The 14,073-nt window shown below is 46.1% G+C and overlaps 3 protein-coding genes across 5 annotated transcripts; 2 read left to right on the forward strand and 1 right to left on the reverse strand.

Moving 5' to 3' along the window:
* Positions 1 to 1,265: 1,265 nt before the first annotated feature.
* On the reverse strand, positions 1,266 to 6,209 carry LOC101768889 (vacuolar cation/proton exchanger 3). 3 transcript variants are annotated; one of them, XM_004960193.3, is made up of 12 exons: positions 5,756 to 6,208; positions 5,203 to 5,429; positions 4,831 to 4,898; positions 4,729 to 4,757; positions 4,446 to 4,642; positions 4,159 to 4,371; positions 3,762 to 3,896; positions 3,333 to 3,449; positions 3,194 to 3,247; positions 2,828 to 2,944; positions 2,067 to 2,160; positions 1,266 to 1,751 (listed from the first exon to the last, which is right to left on the reverse strand). In XM_004960193.3, the coding sequence occupies exons 2-12, from the start codon at positions 5,419 to 5,421 to the stop codon at positions 1,741 to 1,743; spliced, it is 1,254 nt and encodes a 417-aa protein (XP_004960250.1). In that variant the 5' UTR covers positions 5,422 to 5,429; positions 5,756 to 6,208; the 3' UTR covers positions 1,266 to 1,740. The 3 variants fall into 3 exon arrangements, with proteins under 3 accessions (XP_004960250.1, XP_012700226.1, XP_012700227.1); XM_012844772.2 differs by having other exon boundaries at positions 1,469 to 1,751; positions 5,203 to 5,424; positions 5,756 to 6,209; XM_012844773.2 differs by lacking the exon at positions 1,266 to 1,751 and having other exon boundaries at positions 2,059 to 2,160; positions 5,756 to 6,209.
* Positions 6,210 to 7,410: 1,201 nt separating this feature from the next.
* Positions 7,411 to 10,207, forward strand: LOC101768490 (protein FATTY ACID EXPORT 7). The gene is made up of 3 exons (XM_004960192.2): positions 7,411 to 7,813; positions 9,581 to 9,715; positions 9,811 to 10,207. Exons 1-3 carry the CDS (start codon positions 7,459 to 7,461, stop codon positions 9,951 to 9,953), a joined length of 633 nt encoding a protein of 210 aa, XP_004960249.1. The 5' UTR covers positions 7,411 to 7,458; the 3' UTR covers positions 9,954 to 10,207.
* On the forward strand, positions 10,182 to 13,833 carry LOC111256678 (F-box protein At5g62510-like). Its single transcript, XM_022825033.1, has 2 exons — positions 10,182 to 12,761; positions 13,591 to 13,833. Exon 1 carries the CDS (start codon positions 10,194 to 10,196, stop codon positions 11,211 to 11,213), a length of 1,020 nt encoding a protein of 339 aa, XP_022680768.1. The 5' UTR covers positions 10,182 to 10,193; the 3' UTR covers positions 11,214 to 12,761; positions 13,591 to 13,833.
* The last annotated feature ends 240 nt before the right edge of the window (positions 13,834 to 14,073 follow it).

Raw genomic sequence — 14,073 nt, forward strand, 5'->3', positions numbered from 1 at the left:
TCTGCACCACGGGATCGATCCATGCGCCGAAGCAAGCAAACAACGACAACAGCAAAGTGTCCTCCGCACGCATGCATCCACACGCCCGCATGTTTTCCCAGACCGGTCGATGTGCGCCGCGCACATGCACCCTCGATCACCCAGCAAAACCACACCGCCAGTAGTTTACGGCTACCGACCTCTAGCTTTGTGTCCAAAGTCACCTGCTGCTACTTTCCCGCCAATCGTTTTTTTTTTATCCTTTCTAGACAACGGTGCATTGCCAAATTTTGACCGTACCAGTGGCACGCTTGTTCTACTTCCCATGAACCAATTGTTGCTGCCAAGTTGCAGCGGGTACACACCACACCAGCACGGCGCGTGATGGGCGCTGGCTGTTCTGCCGCGCTGCTGGAGCTGGACTTTGAAGCCGCCGCGTTAAATCTTGGAGCAAGGACGCCAGCAAGGCGAATGTTCCTCTGCAGCTACAGGGGCAGCGCGACGACGACCCTGGAGTCGAGGGGAGTGGAGGGAGGCCGGCCGACGAGGCGGGCGCCGAGCGCACGCCGCGCCACGCACGCCGGAGCCGGCCGGGCTCCAGCACGCCCGGTGCGCGCGTCGGTGTCCGCCGCACGTGCAGGGGGGTTGCGTGCGTCGCTCGCCTGTCCGCTCGACGCCTTCGGGAGGCGATCAGGGGTGGCGTTGGGGTTGACGGATTGGGCGACGACTGCTGCGCTGCTGCTGGCCTGTATTTTTCTGAAATCCATGCACGGGGCCGGGAGGGGAGGATGGGCGGCCCCTGCTTTGCTTCGGCCTCACTGCTTTTCATTTCTCCTCGTTGCTGATGTATAATGCTGACTGCTTGATTGAAGTTGTGCTTCTCTTTTCTTTCCCATCATTTTCAACTTATGGGAGACTAGAAAAAACAAGTGGAAGGACATGCTTTTGTCGGTGATGTTGACATTTGGTTTGTGCAAGTAATTTTTTCACGCTCTCGTACACCTATGCATATTCAGCGGGTCAATAATTCATTCTTGATTTTTGGTACGGTTTTCAAAACTTTGACCATTGCCACCCAAACCGCAAAATAGTAAAAGCAAAAAACAAACAAGATAACAAAATTTGTGCGATACAGCTTGCACTTGAACTTGAAAGATTAGGCTAATTGGAGCACGCTGTATGTATGATCATCGCGTGCGAATACCAAGTGGCGAAGAAACCGGACTCTAGAATCGCATCACAAAGTCCAGACACATGTTCAGTTATAATGCAGGTGTCCCATGTCATAACAAAGAAAACCGGCATCTAGAGCCACAAAAATTGATTTGCCATCAAACGTACACACGGTCGCTAGCTAGGAAAGACCAGCTTGGATGCAGAACCAACCATGATCATGCAGACATCATAAACCACAAAAAGGGAAGAAAGCTTTTGCCAGCATCGATCATACCCAAATACATTCTGCGACCCGATAAAGAAACCCGAAGAATACAGGGGAAAAAAGGGCAAGATTAACTCAATTAATTGAATTTAACAGGATGACATTTCTTGTTTCTGTATACATCGAGACTAGCCCTAGTACCCCTCAGTATCCACACAATTCCTTCCGCAGTTCATGAAGGAACCGATGATGTGTGATGTTACTGTGTTGCCAACATGCTGCTTCAGGCAGGCTGAACATTGCTATGGTGGTGCACCTCAACAAAATGGGATTAGCAACCATCGAAGGTATTTGGTACATTACTTACAGCATCTGTGACCTCAGCCATCACCTGGAAAAGAATTGTATGCTCATATTTATGATCCAGGCAGTCTCAAATCATATAAAAGAAAATCAGCTCCAATTAGTCTATAGTGTCACTGGTTCATTTTTTGACATCCAGTGAATAAAAGAACAAGCAGGCAAGAAAATGCAACACAGGAGACAACAACCAACATAGGCGCAGAAGAGAGAAAGTACATAAAAGTAGCATAAATAAACTAGCTCGTTTTCATGTACAGTTCATTAGTTCCTGATATGTAAATAACTAAACTAACTGGAATAGGAAAGTAGCAAAAAGCAGACTAACTATGAAAATGCTACTCACTTGATTGCGGATCAACATGAACAAAGAAACTGGCAGCAACTATCAGATAACACAGGATCAGCATAAGTCCTTTCAAGTAGTTTGCAGTGCCATCCTGTGATGAAACAAACACATCGCGAAGGGTTAGATACTTAGATATCAAATGTAACTCAAGTTTGTGAAAGACAGATCTCAGTGAAAATGAAACAAGGTAGCTGACCAAGCACATCACTGTTCAAGGAAAGAGATCATTATAACTGGAACTGAGTGTAAAAGGTGAGTGTTGCAAATAATAAGATACCAGCTAATAGCCACATGTAACCCTAAGAAAGTTGGAAAAGCAGTTTAGCTTCACCAGCATTTACAGTGATCACAGTTAACATAAAAGGTTTCCACATGTTGGATCTGTTTTTCTGTTGAAGCTATTGTTGCACTTGCGAGCAAAACAAGTGATGAGTAATTCAGAGTAATTATATGCTCTAAGTTACTATAGTTTAATGGGTTAAACATAAACTGAGTGGACACTACAGCTGTTAAGGCAATGCAGCTAATAACAGCCATTCAGAAAAACTGTTAATATTAACATAGTGTGGTAACACTTCAAACCAGTTCCACTCTAGATGAATGATGAAGCATTATCAAGATGGGTATGTTACCACTATCTGAAGGGCAAATTAGATACACATGTGCACAATCTAAATGATGTCAGAAACAAATTCCACCAACTTCCATTTCAGCGGATATTTATAAAAGGTTTCTTAATATCCACCTTAAGAACCTACCTGTAGCATAAATGCCACCACAAGTACTGTTATGAAGAGACTTGCTGTCTCAAATAGTTGAAAATTCAAGTCCATCTTTTGTCCCATCATCCAACCAATAACAACACAAAATGGAATCTGTATAGGAGAATAGCATGTCAAACATCAGAAACAAGGAAGATTTCAATGCATTCTCTGCAATCAGTAACATACTTTCTGTTTATATAACTAAAATTTTGGTAGGGATTTTCCCCTTTGGATCGCTTCAAAAGAGAAAGGGAAAAGGCAGTATGACAAACAAGTAGAAGCTAAGAACAGATATCTAATAAGGAGCAGGCCAACATTTGCATAATTGGGATAAACATGGTCAAAAGTCAAAAGAAGTACCACAAACATTGATATCTGTGTTGATGAGCCAATTGCAACACCTAGCGTTATGTCCTGCAGGAGAGACAATCACATGCATGACAATTGACCAGCTAAGAAGCAACAGAAGCATGTAAGCTAAGCACATGCGGACACTTACAAGCTTATCTTTCATGGCAAACATTATTGCACTAGCATGTTCAGCTGCATTGCCCACAATAGGAAGCAAAATAACACTGATAAAAGCCACCGGTAGGTTCAATGAATCAGATGCTCCCTGACAGCAATAGATCAAAACAGTGACCAGTTACATCCTTGCTAAGGTATAAACTATAAAGATGACCGGTATATGTGCATCATGGTAAGAGCAGTAACTAATTTGATATGTCCTAACCTACATGTACACCCTCATAAAAAAACCTCAATGTGCATTTCCAAGTTTAACATGATCATCTTCCCTGACAATGCTTCAGCATCACCAAAATGTAATTACTTGTCAACTGTAGGAAGGTAACTTTTAACAAGTCACTTGCCCCAGATGAGTAAAAGATAATTTTACTATTCTTGTTCAATTGGAAAAGAAGAATACCTCAATGGCGTTAACTAGGTATTCAGAAAGGACAGACACCCACAGTGTTAGCACTGCAAGCCAGGTAACAGCCTCCCACATGCCAATCTCAGCTTCTTCATCCTCTTCTGCTGCATCCTCAGTAGGCACCTCTTCCTACAATATATAAGAATAAATATGGTGAAAATATGAGCAAGTGACCAAGCATGGATTGTAACTTCCTATATTATGGCAACAGTCAACACAATATTTCAAGCAGCTCTTATCATACAGATTTGGTTTGTCAAATGGCTTTTGGACTGAAGCACCCACACAGTGTGCATTACATGAACTAACATAGACTAAAATAGCCATACTCATAATAGAGAGTATAGCATCACACCAGCAAGGAAGAAATAAAATGAGGCAATGGACTTACACTGCCAATTGGACTGTAAATGTTGCTCCGACCACTTAGTTGGAAATAGAGATAGCTTGCATATGCCACGAGCATAATGCAACTACTGAACCTTGAAAGTGAAACCTCGGATGCTCCTTGGCGCGCTTCTGAATGTGTGAAGTGAAGGACAGCGGGAAACATCAATCCCATGACAGCCATCAACAGTAAACCTGAGTTGACAACTGCAGTTGCCTGCAGTGATAGAATATTAATCCCACCATCAGAGAAGATCTATGGAAGGACACAAAAAGTAACACAAACATCACCTTACTGAAGACTTGGTCTTTATTACGATGAATTATACCACCAGCAAAGAAAGCACATCCCAAAACCAACAGCATATTTGATAATATGGAACCCAATAGTGACTGCTGCACTACTCGGATCATTCCATTTTTCAAAGCGTATACTGCGATGATCATTTCAGTTGCATTTCCAAATGTGGCATTTAGAAGGCCACCAACTGCAGTTCAGGAAAGATGTAATTGGTTGTTGTTTGAAGACTCTGATTTCAAATTGACTATTAGCCATAAATAGAGACAGACATACCTGTTGGACCAGTGTATAGTGCAAGCTGCCTGTACAACAAACATCGACATTAATAAAAATCTATAAGAACAGGAAAAGTAAGTATACAGTTTAGCAACTTACTCAGTTGCGTATCCCAAACGTTCTGCTAAAGGTGTTATTCCTAGCATGCTGAAAAGGAAAACCAATCCCTGCAATTTTGATGGCGTAGGAAGCATGCTAGAATTAATTTATCAATAATGGGATCACCAATAACACATGTTGAATTCAAGTGACGAAGGTCTCCTAGACTCCTAGTGATAAAATGTGTACCAGTAGCATGCACAACCAGAACAACTAAACTAACCATGTTGTTCAACAGCAAAACTAGTGTGCAAAGACTGATTACTCTTAATTCTTTTATAACGTCGTTTGAAGTTGGTATTCATTGCCACTGAACAAACCATCCATAGACGAACCAGACAGAAAGTTTGGTTTTCCATGATCAACACTTACATGCCTCCTAGAAGTGAAGTGGAGAATGATGGACGCAGGTCCAAATGGCATCAGCAAATTGAGCTTGGAGGTGAAAATGACGATCCTGATGCTCCTGAGCGTCCTCTCGACTGTCCTCCGCGAGTCCCAGGACCCAGCCATGGTCGGACGTAGCCCGCCGTTGGGCACTTGCGGGCTGTTGACTTTGAAACCACCCATCTCTATTTGAGGAATCTCCATCTTCTAGTCTACGTCCACAGGGGGGAAAAATAGCAGTACCAGTGAGCCGAGCGAATAAACATCGCAATAAGCAAATTTGCTCCAACGAGACGGACTAAATTTTCAGTCATGTGAGATGAGGCCCAAATTCCTGCTTGAGTATGCTGCTTCTCAAATCTACCACTTGCTGATTAAGTCTGGCTGCTGCTTAAAGCTACTAGCTAATTAAGGAATGCGGCTAAATCCGCCTCCAGATCCACACCAAGCCTACCCAACCCAGTACATGTTTATCAACCGCGCATCTACCGAATCCAAAAATTCAGCAACCGCCCCAAATCCGAGCGCACCGACTAACCTGGACACTGCGGCGGAGACGCCGCCGCCGCGATCGGCGGGGGATCCGGAATCAGGAGTCGGACGGGGGCTCCGGCCGCCGCGGTTCCCTAGGAATCATCATTCGGTCCCCGCGCGAGGGCCGGCAGGATGGTGTGGGTGCGCGGTCGGGTAACAGCGCGTGCCGAGTCGTCGTCTCCTCGCACCGGCCGCGGCCGGCGATACAGCCCGCGCGGGGTTCCAGGTGGAGGGCAGATGGTTCGGGATCGCTGGCACCCCCCTCCCTGCCGGCGCCGAGTCGCCTGCTGTTGCTGACTGCTCGCTGCTGGCTCACACCGCCCGCGCGCACCAAATATCCCTGCTAGTTTTCTGCCTGCTTGCCTGCTTCCTTGCTAACCGGGCAGGCGACGTGGGCTTGGTGGAGGAGTTGGGGGAGGGTAGCGAGCACGTCGACTTTGCGTGCTAGGGACTTCGTATTATTTTCTCGGAAGCCTCGGAGACGACTTCTTCAGACTTATAATTTTCGATGGACGCAGTAGTGCCAGAACCCATGTGTTCTGCAAATCCCATGCCTTAGACTTTAGACCACTCGGTTGGCATTAGCGTTCGTAGAGGTAAAAATACGGTGGAAGTGCGTTGCCAGGGAATATTTGACTAACGAAATAGACTTGGGTTAGATTCTAGGACTAGTCTTTGTGATAGTCAAGTATGTTTGTGAATGAGCGTGTAGATGACGTGGCAAGTACCGGAAATGGTGTAACCAAAGTGTGCTTTTCTGAAACTTTCCGAGTGGATGGTCCATTGTGTTTCTAGGGCATAGCCCGGTTGGCTGCATTTTAATCCAAAGAGAGCACCATTATACCATCATGACCAAATCCATAACCTCCTCCTATAAAGTGTGGCCTGGTTGTATGTCGTCATGTCATTTACTATATAGTAAGGCGCCTTTGGTTAGGTCATCAAATGCGGCCTAATTACAATAGTACCAACAACACTGGTCGCTGATTATTTTTGTTCTCTAAGAGCTTCCTTAATTCTTTTGTAGTGCCTTTGGAGTTAAGCCAACCGCTGTGAGCATTTTCCAAAAAAAAAAACTCTTGACCGAGCATAGGTAAAAGTTTTAGAGCAAAGCCGTGCAAGGTCAGTACTAGACAAACGAGCTTTTTTCAATCATTGATGTACCAAAACTTAAGAATACTTGTAGATACCAAACAAGCAATTTCCCCTGATTAAATTCACAGGGCTAAACTGCAAAAAACCTTGTTTTGTATTGTTGGGTTCCTCCTAAAAGGAGAATCCCCTCCAAAAATATGCGTATGCTGCTATTTGCGGCGCGCACACGGTATTCTTTAGTAAAAGGCGAAAGAATAGTTCGCTCTGTGCTCACCGCGCAGCTGCGTGCTTCAACAAGGTAGCCCTGGCCCTCCTTATATGCCTTCCCCCCGGCTCGCACCGCTCATGGCTAAGCAATGTGGTACTAATCCCTCGCAGGCTCGCAGCATCTCAGTCTCACTCACGCCCTGCCGCGATCCGCGCTGCTGCGCTAACAAACTTGGGCTAGGCCCGCGAGAGGTCCAACCAGGCCATCGTCAACCACTAATGGGCCGAGCCCGCCGAAGATTGCACATGCATTTTTCCTGGTATAGCCCCACCTGCAGTCTAACAGCAATCACCACCTAGAAAAATTCCCCATCACGAGCACCACCGCTCACAGTGAAGTCAGCCATGGCCCTCGCCCTCGCCACGACCCCACTCGCGCACCTCGCCCTCGCCCCGCCTCCGATCTCCGCCTCCCAGTCCTCGCTGCTGCTGCTCCCGCGCCGCCCGTCGCCCGCCCCCGTCTCCATCTCCCTACGTTCCCGCCTCGTCGCGGCCGTCGCAACCAAGGAACCAGAGCTCGGCGACGGCGGATCAGAAGGCGGCGACGGTGCAGGTGGCAGCGGAGGCGGCGGCGGCGGCGGTGACGGTGACCCGAGGGAAGGAGGTCCAGAAGGGGAAGGGGAGGGGGAGGAAGAGAAGATGGGGCAGGGGCTATCCATGTCGCAGAAGCTCACTCTCGCCTACGCCGCGCTCGTTGGAGGTAATGCTTAAATGCTTTGCCCCCAAGTGATCCGTTGCAATTTACAAATGACCTGGATTGGGTGTGAAGTTTCCTATACGAATTGGGATCAGTTACAAATCACTACGAACCAACCTGGTCCGAAAACTATTCCTAGCTGTACTTCAAGTTGATTTGAGGGGAAGGACTGGTCGATCCTGAAGTTTGTTCTCCAGTGCCCTTAGTTGTTTTCACTTTTCAGCTGATATCGTTGTCTGTGTGATGGTAATGAGTCAGAAATATCTACCATACTGTCGTGAGATGCCAATGAAAAATAGTACCTAAATTCCTTGAAGTGGTGACTATTCACCAATCTTATTACATGCACTCTGCATTCTGCATGCTGCAACGTTGTTGCCTCAGTAGATGGAGATGACACATGTGCACAATTAAATATTGTTGCCCCTGAGAGTAACTTAGGATCAGTTTAATGGCATTGGGCCATTGGCATTGGTTGCAATTTAGGCAGGGGAAACCAGAATAAAGATGAAATTGGTATGTTTTCGCAAATATAGAAATAACTTACCTTCTGTCTACCACAGAAAATAGAATGCTCTGCTTGTTTGTTATCTAACTCCATTAACAGCTTAAAAAATGTTAATACTGTAGATTGCTCCTAGCAGGAATGGTATTGTGAGCATCCAAACAAGCTAGAAATGGTCGGCTTAATTCTATAACGGAGTGGTTTATTTCAATGATATAGCTATTGATGGTCTTTCCATATGGTGCCTTTGGTACTTGGTCTTCCTTATCATGTTTACTGAAGTTAGCAGAAAGTTAGGGATTCATAGCATAACGGCAGCTTCCTCTTCCAAAAAAACCCTCCTCATAGCATAACGGCAGCTCTGCCAATCAAGTCCTGCAATACCTTCATGTCTATTTTAGATGCAAAGCACGAACCAATGCTCTTATTATCACTCTCCATTAGACTAGTATAACTTGTTTAGTTGTTCTGTTTCAACCTTTCCGGTTCTCATTGTTGTCCTTGAGATAGTGACAAGTCATGTGGTGATACATACAAAATATAGTAATTGAATTCTTTAGAAACTGGTGAGTACTCACCAGTCTTATTTCATGCACTGTCTTCTGCGTACTGCACTATTATTGTGCCACTGCCCTCATTAGATGGAGTTTCTTGGCTTCATATTGTACAGATGAAATCTTGTTGCCCCTGACATTTCTAAGGATCAGTTTGATGGCATTGGTCACAGTTTGCTTGGGAATAGGAATATAGGATAAACGAGAATGAAGATGACATTGGGATGTTTTGGCAAACATAGAAGTGCATTACATCTCTGTGTGCCACAGTTGTTTTTTTGGGGCATATTATTTGATCTGATTCCACTAACAGATTAAGGAAAAAAACAATATATGCTTTTTTTAGAATTAGCAATGGTATTATCTTGCTCCTAATATGACTTAAATGGCACAAATTAGAAATGTTGACTTGATTCTACAAAGTGTTTTAATTCCATAATATAGCTGCCGGTGGTCTTTCTGTTTGGTCTGTGGTGCCTGGGGTTCCTTTCCCCATGTTTAGTGTGCTTGTTGAAGTTAGCAGAATGTTTACTGGCATTACCTCATCCGCCAATTGAGTTGTGGGATGTCCACTTATCTGATTTAGATGCAACTGTTTACTGTGTTATGCCTGGATATATCCTTGAGATGCAAAAAATTTTCTATGCTCACTGCTCCTGCCAAAGTTCAAAAAAATATGGGAGCTGACTGCTGTGCCTTTGATTTCTGTAGCTGGTGGTGTGATGGGATACATGAAGAGTGGAAGCCAGAAATCCTTGGCTGCAGGAGGCATATCAGCCCTCATTCTGTACTTCGTCCACACTCAACTCCCAGTGAGGCCTGTCTTTGCGTCATCAATTGGTTTAGGTACACAAAGTCCTTTTCTGGTCATTTGCTCCTTTGTCTGGCAGTTTTACCAACTTGGATTCTTCGCCTGACATTGTTTTGGTTTCGTGTTCCAGGTATATCGGCCGCGCTACTGTCAGTGATGGGGTCTCGCTTCAAGAAGTCCGGGAAGATATTCCCAGCCGGTGTCGTGTCCCTTGTATCCCTGGTCATGGTCGGAGGCTACTTCCACGGGATCTTGCGTAGCTCCCATGCTTGATACAATCCGTTGCAGTCACACCATCTGCACTTCACATTGCCATCTTTATCGTGTTTTCTGTTTCATGCACTTTGGCACCCCTTTGGTGTTTAGAATCTGAAGGAACTGTTTCACTTCTTGGTGGGTGTTCTATTAGTGTGCCCGTCTTCAAGTTTAGTCCATGTGCTGTGCGTTGTGCGTCTGTGGGACAAATAACCATGTGAGCTGTAGTGGTGAAAGACGACCATTCATGTACTTGCAATGTTTTTTGTGCTTGTGCCCGCCCCTGAAAATCATAGATTTTTTTTTTTTGAGACTGCCCTGAAAATCATAGATGGCCCGAACGTGAAAAACCTGGAAACGGGCAAGGCTCGAACTTTCATTGGGCCCGATGCGGCTCGGCCTATGAAGGCCCGTTCTCAGCCTTCGTGTAACCGCATCCCTTTCCCTTCCAGCCCGGGTGTCTTTTCCGGTTTTCCCCAACTTCGGCGAACCCTACCGCGCCACGCCGTTACGCCGCCACGGGTTTCCTCTGCTCTGCCAGCGCGGGCCACTAGCAAGCCAGGCGCGAGCGTGATGGAGGAGGAGGCGCCACCAGCACCGACGGCGGACATCAACCAGGACGCTCCAGTGCTGCCCCCGGAGGTCATCACGGAGATCTTCGCCCGGCTGCCAGCCAAGTCGGTGGGGCGATTCCGCTGCCTCTCCCGCGCGTGGTGCGCCATGCTCTCGACGGACTACTTCGTCGACCTCCACTTGCGGTGCGCCAACCGGCCGGACCACCCCAGACTGCTCCTCACAGCGGTAGGGTCCGACTACGATGACCATCTGCACTCGTGGCGGCCCGGTGGTGCGGTTGAGAAGCTCATGCCCGACGATTTCGCCGATGCGATAACCACGCCTGTAACTAAGCCTTGCCGTGGCCTTATCCTCATCGGCGACGCCGGCTACGGCGGGTACTTCGTCTGCAACCCTTCCACAGGTGATGTGCTGGCTCTCCCAGATAGCGAGGCTCCGAAGAAGATGACTTGGCGGGTTAATAAATTGTTTCAGCCCCAACCGCCCCCGCTCTTCGTTGATGTATCCTACGGTATTGGTTACTGCACAATGAGGAAGGAATTTAAGCTAGTGCGGTTCTTCTGCAACTCTGAGACTGAAAATGGCTTAGCAGAGTCCACAAACTGCGAGGTGTTTGTCCTTGACAGGGCTGCGTACTGGAGGCCAACAACTGAGCAGCCTCCCTTGCGTTGGGTGGAGAAACGAAGCCAGCTGTTTTCTTGAATGGGTTTCTGCACTTCCTCTGCCATGATGGTGGCATTGTCACTTTCAGCATCAGTGATGAGACCTTTGGTTCGTTGCCGCCGCCGTCTGGTTTTGAGGATGCAGCATCGGTGATGACAGAGCTGGATGGGTGCTTAAGCTTGGGCTATGGAGAACCAGACAGTGGAGATCTTTATCATGTTTTTGTCCTTAGAGATTACAAGGAAGCCCGGTGGGAGATGCTGTGTTGCGTCAATCGTACAACTTGGCTGGAATCTGAGTATCTGACCGCAAGCTACTAGGTTCACTCTGGATGGCCCCATTAGGCATGTACTACTCAGATGGTGCACAAAAGATCATGTTCGGGACAGGTGCTTGCAAGGTGTTTGCGGTAGACGTGGATGGCACTGCCCCACAGGTTTTATTCACACCAGATGACACCATCATCGGCAGTTGTGAGGATGACCATATCCCAGCACTAGGTCTGTATGAGGAGAGTCTTGTCCCTGCAGGCCGCACAATTGAAGAGATTATTTGCTCATCACCAACAGCTGAAGCTTGGTTTGACATTCTCAAGTGGCTGCCAGTGCGCTCTGTTTTGGAGTTAAGCTTGGTCTGCCGGGAGTGGCGTGCAATGATCATGACAGATCACTTTATCCAATTATTCATGCAAACTTGAATAAGAGCCCCGGGTCATGTTCATCATGGATCCCCGCTTTGGTATGTATATGGATCTGGAGAAAATTTACTGATGGAAATAGACCACCCTTGATTTCCGATCTTGTATCCCAGCCTGTCCGCGTGAGTTGTGCTTTCTGGGGCTTCATATGCAATCCTGCCATAGGGTACTGTGAGCACATAGAATTCGACAATAGCAATGACACTTTCTTTGCTGGCCGCATTGGGTTGGGATACGACTCAGAGATTGACAAGCATCTTTTGGTGCATATTACCTACAAAGAGGACAACCTGGAAACAAGATATTATGAGCTGCAATGCAAAATGCGATATGTGAATCACGAGCAATGGCGTCCACTAGACCCTCCTCCTAGACCAGTAGCTGCCATGCCACCCACGTTCGTCAATGGCAACATCTACTGGATGGTAGAGCCTAATCTTGGACCAGTTTCTGCAACATGCGAAATCGTGGCATTCGATATCCAGACACAGGAATTTGAAGTATTGCAAGGTCCACCATGCAGCCATGACTCTGGGCATATGACCATCCTCCAGCTTCAGGGTGCACTTTGTGTGGCTTTTCAGATTGAAGAGTGAACGCAATTGATGTATGGATGATGGAAGATCGTGGCGTCTGGTTAATGAAGTATCATATTGAGCTCGAGAAGTTCTTGCCAGATTACTTGTTGGAGAACACTACACCATTGGTTGTTGATCCAAAGGATGGACGGATTTTGCTGAATGCTGGTTGGTCATTGGGCTACTATGACCCCAAGACGGCAGAAATTGAAACCATCTACACCCAGGACGTCCCAGAACATGGCTGGAAGTTCTGTCCTATTATTTGCCATGAAAGTTTGGTCTGGCCGTTTGGCCCGTCCTAATCCAGGGGTAGGTGCACTCCTACTTTGTAAGTACTTTAGGCATCTGTAGATTTTGTTTTATTTGAAGGAATTCACCATCATCAATGAGTCGTGCAACTTTAGTTGTATCCTCAAGAAAATATGTTCCAGTATTCGTATAAGTTTTATGGTATGTATTATGGTCTTGGAACCTTAGCTTTACTTTTTCTAAGCATCCCTGCATGTAGCTTTGACTTTCTTGGAAATTGTAGCATATGATGAAAACATAACTTCTGCAAACATAGATTACTGGCAGAAGATGACATTGATTAGGTTTGTCATGAAATCTATCTTCATTTTATTGCATGGTACGAAGGAACGAACATTCAATGTTGGAATCTATATGAGCACTGGTTGCTCAAATATTGCAAATTGTTGTAGCAAACATGCAAGGATAAATCATTTGCTGTCAGCGTTAATACAAAAAATTTTCATGAGTCTGGCAGTACGCCTGCAACATGGTGTACAACAAACACAAAGCAATACCGCATAAAGTTCTGATTATCTGATTTGAACCTTCAATAGTGTTGAAAAAAGTTGGTTGAAGGACCTTAGCTTTGTATAGGAGCTGAGCCAAAAGACTCCATTGGCAAAGTTAAAATTGTTTTCTTGAGGTCAACAACCATTTCGAGTTTAGCTAATTATTTATTCTTTCAATCCTACTTTCAGTTTGTCTTATTTAGATTTGTCCTTGATCTGTCTATCTATGAATGGAGCCAGTTTTCTTTAGTTGGCAGTACTTATCAAAATTATTACTATTCCAGACTGTTCACCTCTTTATTTCCAACTTCTAATCCTCTGCATCCTGTTATCTGTAGGGTTAAATATGGTGCAGAAAGGGTTGACAAAGCACTGCTGCTGGTGAAGCGATGTAGCTGAATCTACGTGGGTGCCTCATATATCTCCTCACGAATCCAGTTTTCCTCTGTCCATCTTGTGCGAAAACTTGTAATCCTAGCAAGACTAGTGAGTTTTGAGTAATTTTTTTCGTTGAATGCCTGGTTCCAGTAAGATTTGCCTTTAACTGGTGCTTGGCAGGACTTTAATGTCTTTGGCCTTTAGCATTGTTTTCAAGATTTGTACTGTAAAATTAGCATAAAGTTCCGAGAGTTGTGTGACCGTCTGGAGACTGAGCGAAGCCACGACTCTGAAGTTGCATCCGCCGAATCCCGGAGCCGGGAGCCCTGAAGCCTGCAACTGCAACGAGCGATTGCCAGAGTTGCTGCTGGGAGTAGCGGAGCCTGCGTGCGAAAGCTCGGTTGCGGGAGGCATGTGCAGCCGTGCAGAGTACACGCATCCGG

This window comes from Setaria italica, chromosome III, assembly GCF_000263155.2.
Source record: "Setaria italica strain Yugu1 chromosome III, Setaria_italica_v2.0, whole genome shotgun sequence".
Taxonomy (NCBI): domain Eukaryota; kingdom Viridiplantae; phylum Streptophyta; class Magnoliopsida; order Poales; family Poaceae; genus Setaria; species Setaria italica.